Raw genomic sequence first — 13,529 nt, 5'->3', positions numbered from 1 at the left:
GTCTGTGGCTCACTGCCTAATACTGCTGTATCTGTATAACTGCCTGCTGGTGTATAGTATACTCACTGACATATATTAGTTGCACTCCAGTGGCGCTGTCCTGTTACATAACTCCACAAAAATAATGGAGATCCAAAATATGGAGTTTAACAAACAAAGGAAAGATGAAGATCCACTTCCTCATAGTTCTGAAGCTGCTGCCACTAGTCATGACATAGACGATGAAATGCCAACAACGTCGTCTGCCACGGCCGATGCCCAGTGTGAAAGCAGAAGGCATGTACAATCGAAACCAAACTTCCGTAAAAGTAATAAAAATATGAAATGTAAATCGTTGGAAGAGAAACTTAAACTTGGCAATATGCCATTTACGACACGGAGTGGCAAGGAACGACTAAGGCCATGGCCTAACTTCATGACTAGTGGTGCAGCTTCAGATGACGAGGAAAGTCCTCCTCCTCCTCTCTCCCCGCCCAATAGGAAATTAAAGAGAGTTAGGCTGACACCGACTCAAAAAAGTCTGAAAAAATTGCAGAAAAAAAAAACCCGATAAAAATTCGGAAAATAAATCAGAAAAAAAATCAGCCTTCCAAAGACATATCCCAAATCCCCACGGAGAGTCCTAGGGTGGCGGTGGTTGTGATGCCGGACCTCCCATCACTGTACGTGAAGAGGTGGCTCCTTCCACCATTTGCAGTACGCCCTCTGCATATGCTGGAAGGATCACCCACAGTCTAGTTCTAGATTTTATTAGTGAAGGTGATGTTGTACACCAGGAGGAGGATATTGATGTAGCTGGCACTGAGGAGGAAGTTGTCGAGGAGGATGGAGAGTTGGTTTGCTTAAATGACGCACCAGGGAGGAATGAGGCACCTGTGGGGGAAAAAGTTGTTGTCCATGGGATGAAAAAGCCCATCATCATGCCTGGACAAAGGACCAATAAATCCAACTCTGTGGTCTGGAATTTTTTTTATCCGCATCCGGACAACAAAAGTATTGCCATTTGTAGCTTATGTAAAACTCCAATAAGCAGGGGTAAGGATCTTGCCCACCTAGGGACAACCTCCCTTCAACGTCACCTAAAGAAGATTCATGGTTCAGTGTTTAGTCCAGAAAGTGCGGCTAGCAGTCCAGCGACACCTAAATCACTTGGTCCTCCTTTTGGAGCCAAGTGCCTGAAAAGCACACCACCAACTCCCTCCTCAACAATTTCCTCCTCGATTCGGATAGGGGGGAGTCCTGCAGTCCATCTCACCTGCATGAATGACTCCATAGATTCCTCCGGAGGATCCTGCAGCGCTACACCTACTACTACTGCCGCTGCTGCTGCTCCTGGAAGTCAGTCATCATCCCAGAGGGGAAGTCGTAAGACCGCTACGTCTTTCACTAAGCAATTGACCCTCCAACAGTTGTTTTCCATGAGGATGAAATATGACAGCAGTCATCCTATGGCAAAGCGGATAACTGCGGCCTTGACAGCTATGTTGGTGTTAGACGTGTGTCCGGTGTCCGCCATCAATGGAGTGGGATTTAAACGGTTGATGCAGGTATTGTGTCCCCGGTACCAAATCCCGTCTAGATTTTACTTCACTAGGCAGGCGATACCCGCGATGTACAGGGACGTCAGAAAAAGTGTCCTCAGTGCCCTGAAAAATGTGGCTGTACCCACTGTACACTTAACTACAGACATGTGGACAAGTGGATCAGGGCAAACTAAGGACTATATGACTGTGACAGCCCACTGGGTAGATGCACCGCCTTCCGCAGCAGCATCTCCTACACGCCAGCTCCTTCCAAGGCAGGCTACGCTGTGTATCACCGGTTTTAAGAAGAGGCACAACGCCGACAACCTCTTAGAGAAACTGAGGGAAATCATCTCCCTGTGGCTTACCCCCCTTAGACTCTCCTGGGGATTTGTGGTGTCGGACAATGCCAGTAACATTGTGCGGGCATTAAACATGGGCAATTTCCAGCACGTGCCATGTTTTGCCCACACAAAAAATTTGGTGGTGCAGCATTTCATAAAAAATGACAGGAGTGTGCAGGAGATGCTTGCGGTGGCACGCAAAATTTGCGGACACTTTCGGCATTCTGCCACTGCCTGCCGAAGGCTGGAGCGGGAGCAAAAACTCCGCAACCTGCCCTGCCATCAGCTGAAACAAGAGGTGGTGACGCGCTGGAACTCCCACCCTCTATATGCTGCAGAGGATGGAGGAGCAGCAAAAGGCCATTCAAGCCTACACGGCCACTTACGACATAGGCAGAGAAGCGGGGCTGCACCTGACTCAAGCGCAGTGGAGGCTGATTTCCGTGTTGTGCAAGGTTCTCCAGCCGTTTGAACTAGCCACACGTGAAGTCAGTTCCGACACTGCCTGCATTAGTCAGGTGATTCCCCTGATCAGGCTGTTACAAAAGCAGCTAAAGAAAGTGAAGGAGGAGCTAAAGCGTAGCGATTCCGCAAAGCATGTCGCTATTGTGGATGAAGCCCTCCATACGCTTTGCCAGGATACGAGGGTGGTCGGTCTGTTAAAGTCAGAGGAATACATTTTGGCCACAGTGCTCGATCCTCAGTTTAAAGCGTATGTTGTGTCTCTGATTCCGGTGGACACAAGTCTACAAAGGTGCAAAGACCTGCTGGTCAGGAGATTGTCATCTGAAGGGGACCGTGACACTGCCCCAGCTCCTCCTTCATTTTCTCCCCCACCTGTGCCTGTGAGGAAACAGCTGCGATTTCCCACACAACCCGCTGGCAGGGATGCAGGGCAAGCAGGAGGGAGTTTGGACATCTGGTCCGGACTCAAGGACCTGCCAACGATTGCTGACATGTCTACTGTCGGTGCATTGGATGCTGTCAACATAGAAAAAATGGTGGATGATTACTTTGGTGACAGCATCCAAGTAGACATGTCAGACAGTCCTTACCTGTACTGGCAGGAAAAAAAGGCAGTTTGGAAACCCCTGTACAAACTGGCTCTATTTTACCTGAGTTGTCCCCCCTCCAGTGTGTACTCCGAAAGAGTATTCAGTGCAGCGGGGAACCTGGTCAGTGAGCGGCGAAGGAGGCTGCTCCCGAAAAATGTTGAGAAAATGATGTTTATAAAAATGAATTATCACTTATTCAATGAAGACCAGGAATTGCCTCCAGAGATTATAACGGGACCTGTGATTGTGGAGTCCAGCGGGGACGAATTGATAATCTCTGAGAATGAGGAAGTACACACTGAAGGGGGCGAGGAATCGGAGAAGGAGGATGATGATGAGCGACAATGACATCTTGTTGCTGTAGAGCCAGTTTATACAGGGAGATATTATGAATTGGTTAATTTTTTGTGGGGGCCCAAACAAACCAATCATTTCAGCCACAGTTTTGTAGGCCCTGTCGCTGAAATGTTTGGTTTGTTAAAGTGTGCATGTCCTATTTTCGCAACATAAGGGTGGGTGGGAAGGGCCCAAGGACAATTCCATCTTGCATCACCATTCATTATTCCTACTGCTGAGAGTCATTCATATGTGGGACTTGTCTTTTCAATGCATACAACTGTTTGCATTCCACTTATGAGAGTAATTGATTGCTGCACCAATCGCCCACTGCTGGTTGCAGCTCTCACACTGCATTAATTTGGGAGTCTGCCACTGCAGCCTTTTTTTTTTGGAGCCTTGAGACTTTTAGGGATGCTGTACTAGCCGACACCTTTAGGTGGACTCTGGTCTGTCTTGTATCAAGCACAGTGGTCTAGTGTGCAAGAGGTTGTTCTCTGTACTATTTTAGAATTGTGTCACCATCACCATCTTCATGGGTGAGAATGTGATCTCCCTGACCTGGGGGAGTCAGGGCTGGGGCAGGAAGGGTACAGGCTGAGTGGGGGTAGGGCACCCTTGTACTCTGCTGCTGTTGCCGGCTCCGGCCGGTAGCGTCTCCCTGGGCAGCCAATCAGGGTGGTACCGGGCTCCCTGCACGTGGACTGAGCTGGGGCTGTTTAACCCCTCACATCCCTGCAGTTTTCCTCTGAGCAGCATTGGCTGCAATTAAACTTCTTTGTGGGTGGCTGCAATTACACTTCTTTGTGGGCGGCTGCAATTAAACTTCTTTGGGGGTGGCTGCAATTACGCTTCTTTGTGGGTGGCTGCACTTACACTTCTTTGTGGGCGGCTGCACTTACACTTCTTTGTGGGTGGCTGCAATTGTTTCGACCATGAATCAATCACATCATAAAATGAATTAATAATCAATCAATCAGAATCCGAATCAAGCCAGATAGGGGTCTTATGAAATATTAAACTGACCAAAACAGATACACACACAACTAGTACTGCCTCATCTACCTGTCTGGTCTGGTGCCCACTGCTGAGAGTCATTCGTATGAGGGACTTGTCTTTTAAATGCATATATAACTGATTGCATTACACTCATGAGAGTAATTGATTGCTGCACCAATCGCCCACTGCTCCTCGGCTGCACTGTGTAAACAGTGCACAATCAAGCCAGATAGGGGTCTTGGTGCTTGTTTTGAGGTTGTAGCAGGGGAGTGCAGCTACGAGTCGTAACACCTTGAGAGGAGATCAGTACTTCTCTACCGGCAAAGGACATCCCCCTCGACAGAGCGCGCAGCTTCACGAGGGACGCATGTGAAGCAGTGAGCAAAGGTAACACCTGCCTAGCTAGCCAGATCACCTGAATCCACCCTAGCGATCAATAGAGTTACAGAAGTCGCAGCCAGATAGAACTCTTCCAGCTGCCACCTAGTCATTGATTAGCCCCCTCCCCTCCACCCATTAGGCAATGATTGACGAGACGAATGGTAATAAATAATAAATGAATAATTATTACTAATCACAAAATTAAAAATCAGATGAAATTAATTAATTATAAATAATCGTAATCACAATCAAGACAGATAGGGATCTTATTAAATAACAGAACAAAACAGATACACACTCTGCACCATCGAGCAGGTGATCGCTGACATGACAGGTGCAACGGTCTTTAGCACCCTGAATGCCAAGTGTGGGTTTTGGCAGATCCCTCTGGACAGAGCCTCTTCCTTGCTTACTGCCTTCATGACCCCTATTGGGTGCTACGTCTTCCTCTGCATGCCCTATGGCATCACCACGGGCAGCAAAGTTTTACAGCGCTGCATGGAGCAACAGTTCGCTGGCTCTCCCTGTGACATCATGGCTGTCAGCATCCTTATCTGCACAGCCGGGTCCATCAGTTACTGCCACTGCTGCAACCAATGCTAGTGATTACGCATGCCCTATGGCATCACCACAGGCAGTGAAGTTTTCCAGCGCTGCATGGAGCAACAGTTTGCTGGCTCTCCCTGTGATATCATCGCTGTCAGCAATCCTTATCTGCACAGCCGGGTCCATCAGTTACTGCCACTGCTGCAACCAATGCTAGTGATGGTTACGCATGCCCTATGCCATAGGGCATGCGTAACCATCACTAGCATTGGTTGCAGCAGTGGCAGTAACTGATGGACCAGCCGTCACCACGGGCAGCAAAGTTTTCCAGCGCTGCATGGAGCAACAGTTCTCTGGCTCTCCCTGTGACATCATCGCTGTCAGCATTCCTTATCTGCACAGCCGGGTCCATCAGTTACTGCCACTGCTGCAACCAATGCTAGTGATGGTTACGCATGCCCTATGCCATAGGGCATGCGTAACCATCACTAGCATTGGTTGCAGCAGTGGCAGTAACTGATGGACAGCTAGTGATCGCTGTCAGCATTCCTTATCTGCACAGCCGGGTCCATCAGTTACTGCCACTGCTGCAACCAATGCTAGTGATGGTTTACACATTACATTACATCTTCCATCTGCCACCTTAAAATTGATTAGCCCCCTCCCCTACACCCATTAGGCAATGATTTAAGAGACGACTGGTAATAAATGAATAATAATCACAAAATTAAACAATCAGATTACATTAATTAATCATAATCACACAATCAAGCCAGATAGGGGTCTTGATGGATGTTAAAGTGATCAAAACAGTTACACACTTGCAGACAAACTCTGTGCTGCACAAAATGCCCACCGCTCCTTGGCTGCACATGGTAAATAGTGCATGATCAAGCCAGATAGGGATCTTTTTTGGGCCTATTTTTTTAAACTGCCATCCTGTCTGCCGCTGCAGTGCCACTCTTACATGAGCCACGTGTTTGTGCCGCACACTTGTGGCTTAGCATAGTTATCCAGCTACCTCGGCAAACTTTTGCCCTAAAAACAATATTGTGAGGTGTTCAGAATAGACTGGAAATGAGTGTACATGAATGTTATTGAGGTAAATATAGCGTAGGAGCAAAAAAAAATAAAAAAATCAGAACCCAAAACCCAAAAAATCCAAACACAAAACACTTAGGAGGTGTTTTGCCAAAACCCATTAGAACCCAAAACCTCAAGGTAATCAGAACCCAAAACCCGAAAAGTGGCCGGTGCACATCTCTACTAACTACCTTGTGCACAGGTGTAGTCATTACATACTGTCATATTTTCAAACCTGCTGGATTCATTCCTAACTGACACACTCTAAAGATCCACAGGTGGCCTGGTAAACATGATCTGTTGATAGATCTCGAGGATCATCCTCGTACTGCGCATGCGCAGAACCTGTTTTTTATGGGCTGCCGATCAGCAGCCCATGTAGAGGCGTTCCTGGTGGGCGGGAACACCACCCAATGGGACTGCCTTGGGTGACTGGCAGGTCGGACTTCCGATTGGAAGTCAAGGTGAAGCAGTGCAGACTCACACCTGCATCTGGGTTCACTGATCAGTTTAGTGATTCCGCTGGTAGATCGACCGCAATAACGGTGTAATGGTTTTTTTTGTTTGTTTTTTTTTCTTTCTGGTTTTAACCCTTTGTGTGCCAATGTTGCTGTGAGAGATGTGCAAAATATCCGCTAAATATGCCGGCGTCGCTCCCACAACTGCAGACACAGGGGGCGTGTCCGCATAAACGGACGTGGATTGTCGATGATCGTGACAAAACGGGCCCGACAGGTTTTAAAGTTGGGCCCGTTCTGTCGATCTGCCTCTTCAATGCTCTCGGGCTATACCGCATTGAATAGGCGCCCCCGTCGGAAATAGCGGTGGTGCTTGAATACCCCTCATGTTCTTCATATAGATGCAATGTATCACGCTGTCTTCTAATAAGGAAATCGGAACACGGGAATGAGGCAATTTCTGTTTTTCTCAAATTTCATCCCTGCTGTTTTTTTTTCAGGTTCTGTCGGCAGAAGTCTATTATCAGTAATATTGCTGAGGATTTTACGCTTGGATCGCTGAGGCATCAACAATGAAGCACTTCATGAAGTAAGTAATTGGAACTGTGTATTTATTTTACCAACGTGAGGTTATTTAAAGGGTACCCGTTGCAGCGGAGGCAAGTATTTCGGGAAGCCTGCAGCATCAGACACTGCGCCTCGTGCCCTGATGATATCGCCAGTTCCTGACGGTGAATATTTAATGACAGTGTATCTAAATGTTAATGAGAATCTACATACAGACTTGACAGAAAAATGTTCCATGTATCAAGGCAATTTTGTCGCACCAGCATTTCCTGTGGGACTTACAGTATATTTGTTATTGCATGCATACTTGGGGCCTACTGAGACATCAGGTGGGCCCCAGTGCTAGAGAGCCCAGTCTTGAATGCGTGGCCACGCCCTGCTTGGCACATTTGGTATAGTTATGCCGCAGAATGTACAGTGTGAGGGGGGAGGGGGCTATTGTTCCTCCTCCTCCTCCCTGGCTGATCTAGGCAGCTGCTTGGCCCATCACCAGACAGGCCTGGCCTGGATAATCTGTACATGCCCCCTGCCCATCTCGGCACCTCTGCAGGATATCACATATACTGTAGGAAATATGTATAGATGATCATGAACAAATGATACAACCTGTAACTGAACATTGATAAATACTGTACAGTATATATGTGATGAGTGAATTCATGTTTAGATTAAAAATGTGCAGTATCTGATTTCAAAGCAGGATCTTATTGGCTATCAACAACTGTCATGTGATTTGGGATAGCCAATAAAATCTTGCCTTGAAATCAGAGTAAATCAGAACCTGCACATCTCCAGTTTAGATAAATGAAGTTTAATCACAGTAACTATAAGCTGTGCATGGTTTCCTATATATAAATATGAGCTATATACTGTGACACCTACCTCCAACACAGATACAACTTTAGGCCGATTCTGAGGCGGATGGTTCCCGTGGAGATCTGCTCAGTGCGCAAAGAGTAGTCTCTTACTGCACATGCACTGAGCCATGCATACGCAGACAGAGATTGCAAGTGATATGGATGATTGGCGTTTATGGGCAGTGACCATGCGATTGCGTGTTACTGATCCATCTTGTGCTAGTGTCCTATGATTAACATGGGTGTGTAGCCAGATTTCCATGCCCATTTGTACAATGTGGTCTGAGATGAGGTCCCTCTTTCAGAGAGATCTGCACCCAGCATGGGGTGGAAGCAAATCACGAGTCTTTCCGCACGCAGACCTGCAATTGCTCTGCATACATGGGCGATATTCACCTTAGCATACATTTTAAAATAGTAAGCAGGCTGCTATGGGCAGACAGAAAAGCCTCTGCAAATATGTTCCACCCAGAATCAGGCTTATGGACTGCCTGTAAAATTTTAGGGATCTGGAATCTGAGTGTAAAGGCCCATACACACTGGGCGATTTTCAAACTTGATGTTTTGAGTGGCTTTCAGCTCAAAGCTGCCCAGTGTGTATGGCCCGGCGGAGAAGCGCGCTCCCGTATCCTCGCTGGGAAAGCTGCTCATCTGCTTGTATTACCAGCAGATGAGCAACTTTGTGGACAACTTTGCATAGTGCTTGCATAGCCCCCCCCCCATATAAAAGGCTAAACACAAGAGGCCACTTAATGGAAAAATGATCTGTTTCATCCTTGCTGTATATGAATAGAGGGAGCTGTGAAGACAGAGATTGAAGGTAGAAGCAGATAGGTACTAAGCTGTCATGTTGATGGGCCTTTATACTAGTTGAGAAATGATAGATAGAATGTGATTGGTTGCTATGGGTAACATCAGCTCTTTACATTTTTAGCAGCTTTAGAAAATGTACCCATAGGGAGGGTATTCAATATGTGTCGATATTTCCTGACGGATTACTGACCGCATTGAAGGGTGTCTGATAAGTCAAGTCTGTTTTGTTGTCGACAGCCTAAACATTGTCGAGTTGCTGTCAGATGAAACGAATATGGCCCGGGATTCAGACTGTCGGTACGTTCCCACAGTCGGAATCCCATATTGAATACCCGCCCAAAAGTGTCCATACACGTTACAATTATCGTATGCAATATCGCATCTCAGTTTTGCGATGAGATCTAGTACAAAAAGTATGTGCTGCACATACTTTTTGTACTAGATCTCATCGCAAAACCCGAGATGCGATGAGATGCGATATTGTATGCAATAATTGTAATGGGCACCTTAAGTCAGGGTTGCCAACCCTCCCGGAAAGGCCGGGAGGATCCTGAAAACCGGGTCCCCCCCCAGAAAGGTGGGCAACCCTCCCGGATTATGGCGGCCCCCTTCCCCCCTCATGTACCTGGTGGCAGAAGCTTTAAATTGCCGCGATTCACGGGTTTTCCGGGGGAAGGGGTGGGGCTAAATATGCAAATCACACATATTTAGCCCCACCCCCTCATCGGAGACCCGCATATTGCGGGATTTGCATCACTGGGGGCGGGGACTGATGATGTCTCCATCAGGCCCCGCCCCCAGAAGTGATGCTGACAGTCTCTTCTCCGGGGTTCTCCAGGAGAGGAGACTGTAAAAGTCTACAACCCTGCCTTAAGTCTGTTTTTAAATCAGTTCGGCAAATCTTTTCATGTCCGTATTCAGAAGGGCAGTCTGCTATAGCTAATTACAATCGCTTCTTTGATTCTGAATTTCTAATTGCTTAAATCAGGAATCTACTTTTCTTAAATGTATTTTTTTTCCAAAATTAAAGTAATTTCCTCTCCAAATAAGAAAGCACTCGGCACGATGCCTGGTGCTGCAGCATTGGAATTACAAAGCAGCCTTATGTTCATTATTTATAATCCCTTGGCTGCTTTCCAGCTCGGCTGCTCAGGTTAACTGCAAATTGATCTGTAGAAAACAAAATTCTGTTTTGGATTTGACTTTGACACATTTAAATGACTGAGGATGAGGGAACATAGCAGCAAACAGTTGACATTTGGCCACCTATATGAGCATGTAAAAATTATAGCAGCCATTTGCGTTAATAATGATGGTTTTTGATAAAAAAAAAAGTATTCTAGCAGGGTTGCCTACCCACCCGGAATGGCTGGGAGGCTCCCAAAAATCAGGTCCCCCTCCAGGCCCCTCGGAAAGGTGCCCCCCCCCCCCAAGTCTCCCTGGCCGCATCGGTAAATGAACACGATTCACGGCTTTTCAGGGGGGTTGCTAAAGATGCAAATTGCTTGAAGACGTCTACTGTCAGGTCCTCCCCAAGTGTTGCTTTCCTGGAGAGGAGACTTTAAAAGTAGGCAACCCTGTATTATAGAGGGGTAGGGGATCCAATGAGGAGTCTGAAGCCGGTTGTACGAATTATAAGCCTGATTTTATTGAACCTATCAGGAAACCTATACAACATGAGGAGCGGAAATGGCAAAGATAGTCTATGGGGCTACGGTGGGCTAATGCCATATTCCGGAGCTCATTTCCAGAGCCTGATAAATCATACCCATGTATCTAGTTAGGCTTAGTACAGAGACCAGGATTACATATTTTAAGGAGTGTAATATCCTTTACCAGGGATGTGTCCACTAGAAGCTGTATTTATCACTAAATATATCTGCGGACAGTATATACCTGTAATTTTCCCTGCACTAATTGTATTTACTAATACTTACCTGTCCAAAGAGGTTCATCATTGTCCCCCTCCTTGGTGTACACCTCTGTGTTGCCTCCAAGTGGCCTGTTATAGCTCATTAGTAAATGGAAAATATAACAGGGCTATATGTTGGAGTTACTTATCAATAGGTCCGTTACTACAGGAGACCGCAAGGATAGTCTAGAGTCTTCCGATCATTCCTCTCTCCCATTGTCCTCTACTGTAAGCTCCTTCGTTGCGGTCAGGAGGTGATACATGGGGAAGCTGTCAGCTGTGTGCACCATTATCTACACCTGATATCAGTCAAAACTGCAGGACCAGTGGCAAATGCTGGATTTCTAGAGAGGGTTTCCAAATATAGTCCAAAAATGAGAAATCATGAGGTTAATCTAAAAATACCATGTTCATTGTGGGGGAGATAAAATGAGTACATACTGTACTTGCTGACTTTACATGTGTCCCTTGGAGGAGTAGCTAAAATGAAGCAATTTGCAACATTGAAGCCTCTCACCGAAGAGCCGGGAATGCTGGCATTTGACTGGCAGAGGAGGGTCATAAGATAAGCTGGACCCAAGCTCCCCCAGCAGCCCCCAAGAAAGGGGGGGGGGGTGGGCAGAAGAATTAAAGGAAAGAAACACAGCCAATCAACAGCCACCCATTTTTTTTTCCATTTTTTTAATCTCCTGCTCGCCACTTGCAGGGGATGCAGAGCAGGGAGAGTACCTCTCCTGTCTGATGTTTCCCCACTCTGCAGGGAGGTGTGTGCCAGCAGTGCGGCACCGATGGCACACACCTGTGGACCGTATCAGATGCGATATATGGGCACCACAGGGCAGAGCAGCAGGTACTGTTCCTCTTCGGAGTGGGGTGTCAGGCCTCTGGTCTGGTCAGTGTGCTTTTACAATAAGTGTGTGTATGTCAGTGTGCCCCTAGACTCTGTACAGTGTGTGTGTTAGTGTGCCCCTAGACCCTCTGCATTTCCCACCCTAGGCTTCTACTCCAGTCAATACATTTTCCCAGTTTTTTGTGCTAAAAATTAGGTGCCTCAGCTTCTATTTGGGTCGACTTATACTCGAGTATATACGGTAGTTAAAAACGGCAAGCTAACGTCAGTCAGTGATTCCCAACTTTTATGAATCTTTTGACCATATGTTTTGGACCTATGGACTGTTGACCTAATCATTGTCTGTGTCAGCCATCCCGCTACCTACATTATCATGGCTAAGACAGCCTTGCTAATATGTAGAGCCACTGCTGATTTTATCCAATACAGTTATGGGTGACCAATAGAACCACAGGGATTTCATTTTCAGAACATCAGTAATCTGCTATTGGAATTGCTTATTGCAAAAACAGCAGCATGAAGCAGATCAAGGAGACGGCGCCGCAGGCGATGGCTTGTCTTCTGCATACTGGGACACAAGGCGTCTTTAGTCAGTTGGTACCATTGCAGCTCACACTGCTAGGGGATTACTTCAATTACTTATCTCATCTGTTTCTGCTTACGGGAGCCATGATTGCACACGAATGTTATTATTCATTATTATGGATGTAAACCAGTGTTCAACAGAAGTGCCAATCCTTACAAGTGCCTTGTTTTGAGTCAGTCTACGATGGGTAAAGCATTAAATGTAAAGCGTATTTGCAATTCATGCGCCTTTAGTTTTGGTGCTGATGACTTGGCGTTACGGAGGGTTGCTGATTTGTTAGGACTGCTCAGAGGCACGCAGCTGAGACCTATACTGTACGCATCTTTGTGACATGTGAGTGAAAGGTGATGGGTTATGTGAGGGAAGCACGAGAGGAGGTTGTGTGAGGTAAAAAGAATAGCTTGTTGGAAACTGGAGCAGAGATAAATAACTGTTATGAGAGAACAAAGACGGCAGTTACTCATTTCCTAGCAATGCTAGAGAGAGTGGAAAAGTGACGCTAAATCATAGACTTGTGATCATCTGTGAGGTGTGATGAAAGACTTCATACTTTCAGACAAAGGGCAGAAAAAGCAGCTTACTGTGGTTTTCCCGCTTACAGCATATGCACCAATCTCCGGAACGCAACAGATTACGGGGCTTGGAAAAGCACACCGTTTGGGGTTCCCTTTCACAATTCTCTGCTGAAAGGGATCCAATCAGATCCCTCCCAGCACCCCCATCGCTAGAGAGGAGTCTGGGTCATGAACCAGGAAGTCCTATCATCACAAAGGACAACTCTAGCTGCTAGATCCACTCCAGTTAATGTACACTGTGACGTCATCATCTATTGGGAACCTCTTGCAAGCAGAGTGAGCCACCATGTACGCAGCCTTGCCAGTAATCCCACGAGGGTACAAGTTTCTACTGTTGGTAGCCAGATAACCGGTAAAAAACTAGATTTTAGACAAAACAATAGCATTTTAAAGGTATGGAATCACACTTCCTAACTCCATGTCTGGGTACATTAACGTATTGTGGCTCCACCAGGAAGCCTGTTACACGCCTGCACACCAGATAATTATGACATCTTCAGAGAGAAGAACCCCAATTTTCATATATAGACTGAAGGGGGTGCTGTTCCCAGCAGTCAGGCATGTAGCATTTTTGGGACAAAAAGAGAGAAAGGACTGCTTTGGGGGAACGCACTAAGAAACTAGAATCATAAAATATAACTTTT

The 13,529-nt window shown here is 46.5% G+C and overlaps 1 protein-coding gene across 2 annotated transcripts in view; it reads left to right on the top strand.

Annotated features, from left to right (window-relative positions):
• The window catches only part of ELMOD1 (ELMO domain containing 1), a 107,621-nt gene that overhangs the window by 28,122 nt on the left and 65,970 nt on the right, over positions 1–13,529 (top strand). For both annotated transcript variants that reach the window (XM_083169996.1, XM_083169997.1), the window contains one exon: positions 7,226–7,314. In XM_083169996.1, the coding sequence (XP_083026122.1) occupies positions 7,298–7,314 (17 nt within the window). In that variant the 5' untranslated portion in view covers positions 7,226–7,297. Of the gene's footprint in view, positions 1–7,225; positions 7,315–13,529 lie in introns of those variants that run through there.

This window comes from Crinia signifera, chromosome 2, assembly GCF_055691185.1.
Source record: "Crinia signifera chromosome 2, ASM5569118v1, whole genome shotgun sequence".
Taxonomy (NCBI): domain Eukaryota; kingdom Metazoa; phylum Chordata; class Amphibia; order Anura; family Myobatrachidae; genus Crinia; species Crinia signifera.
This window is presented reverse-complemented; position numbering and strand designations above follow the sequence as displayed.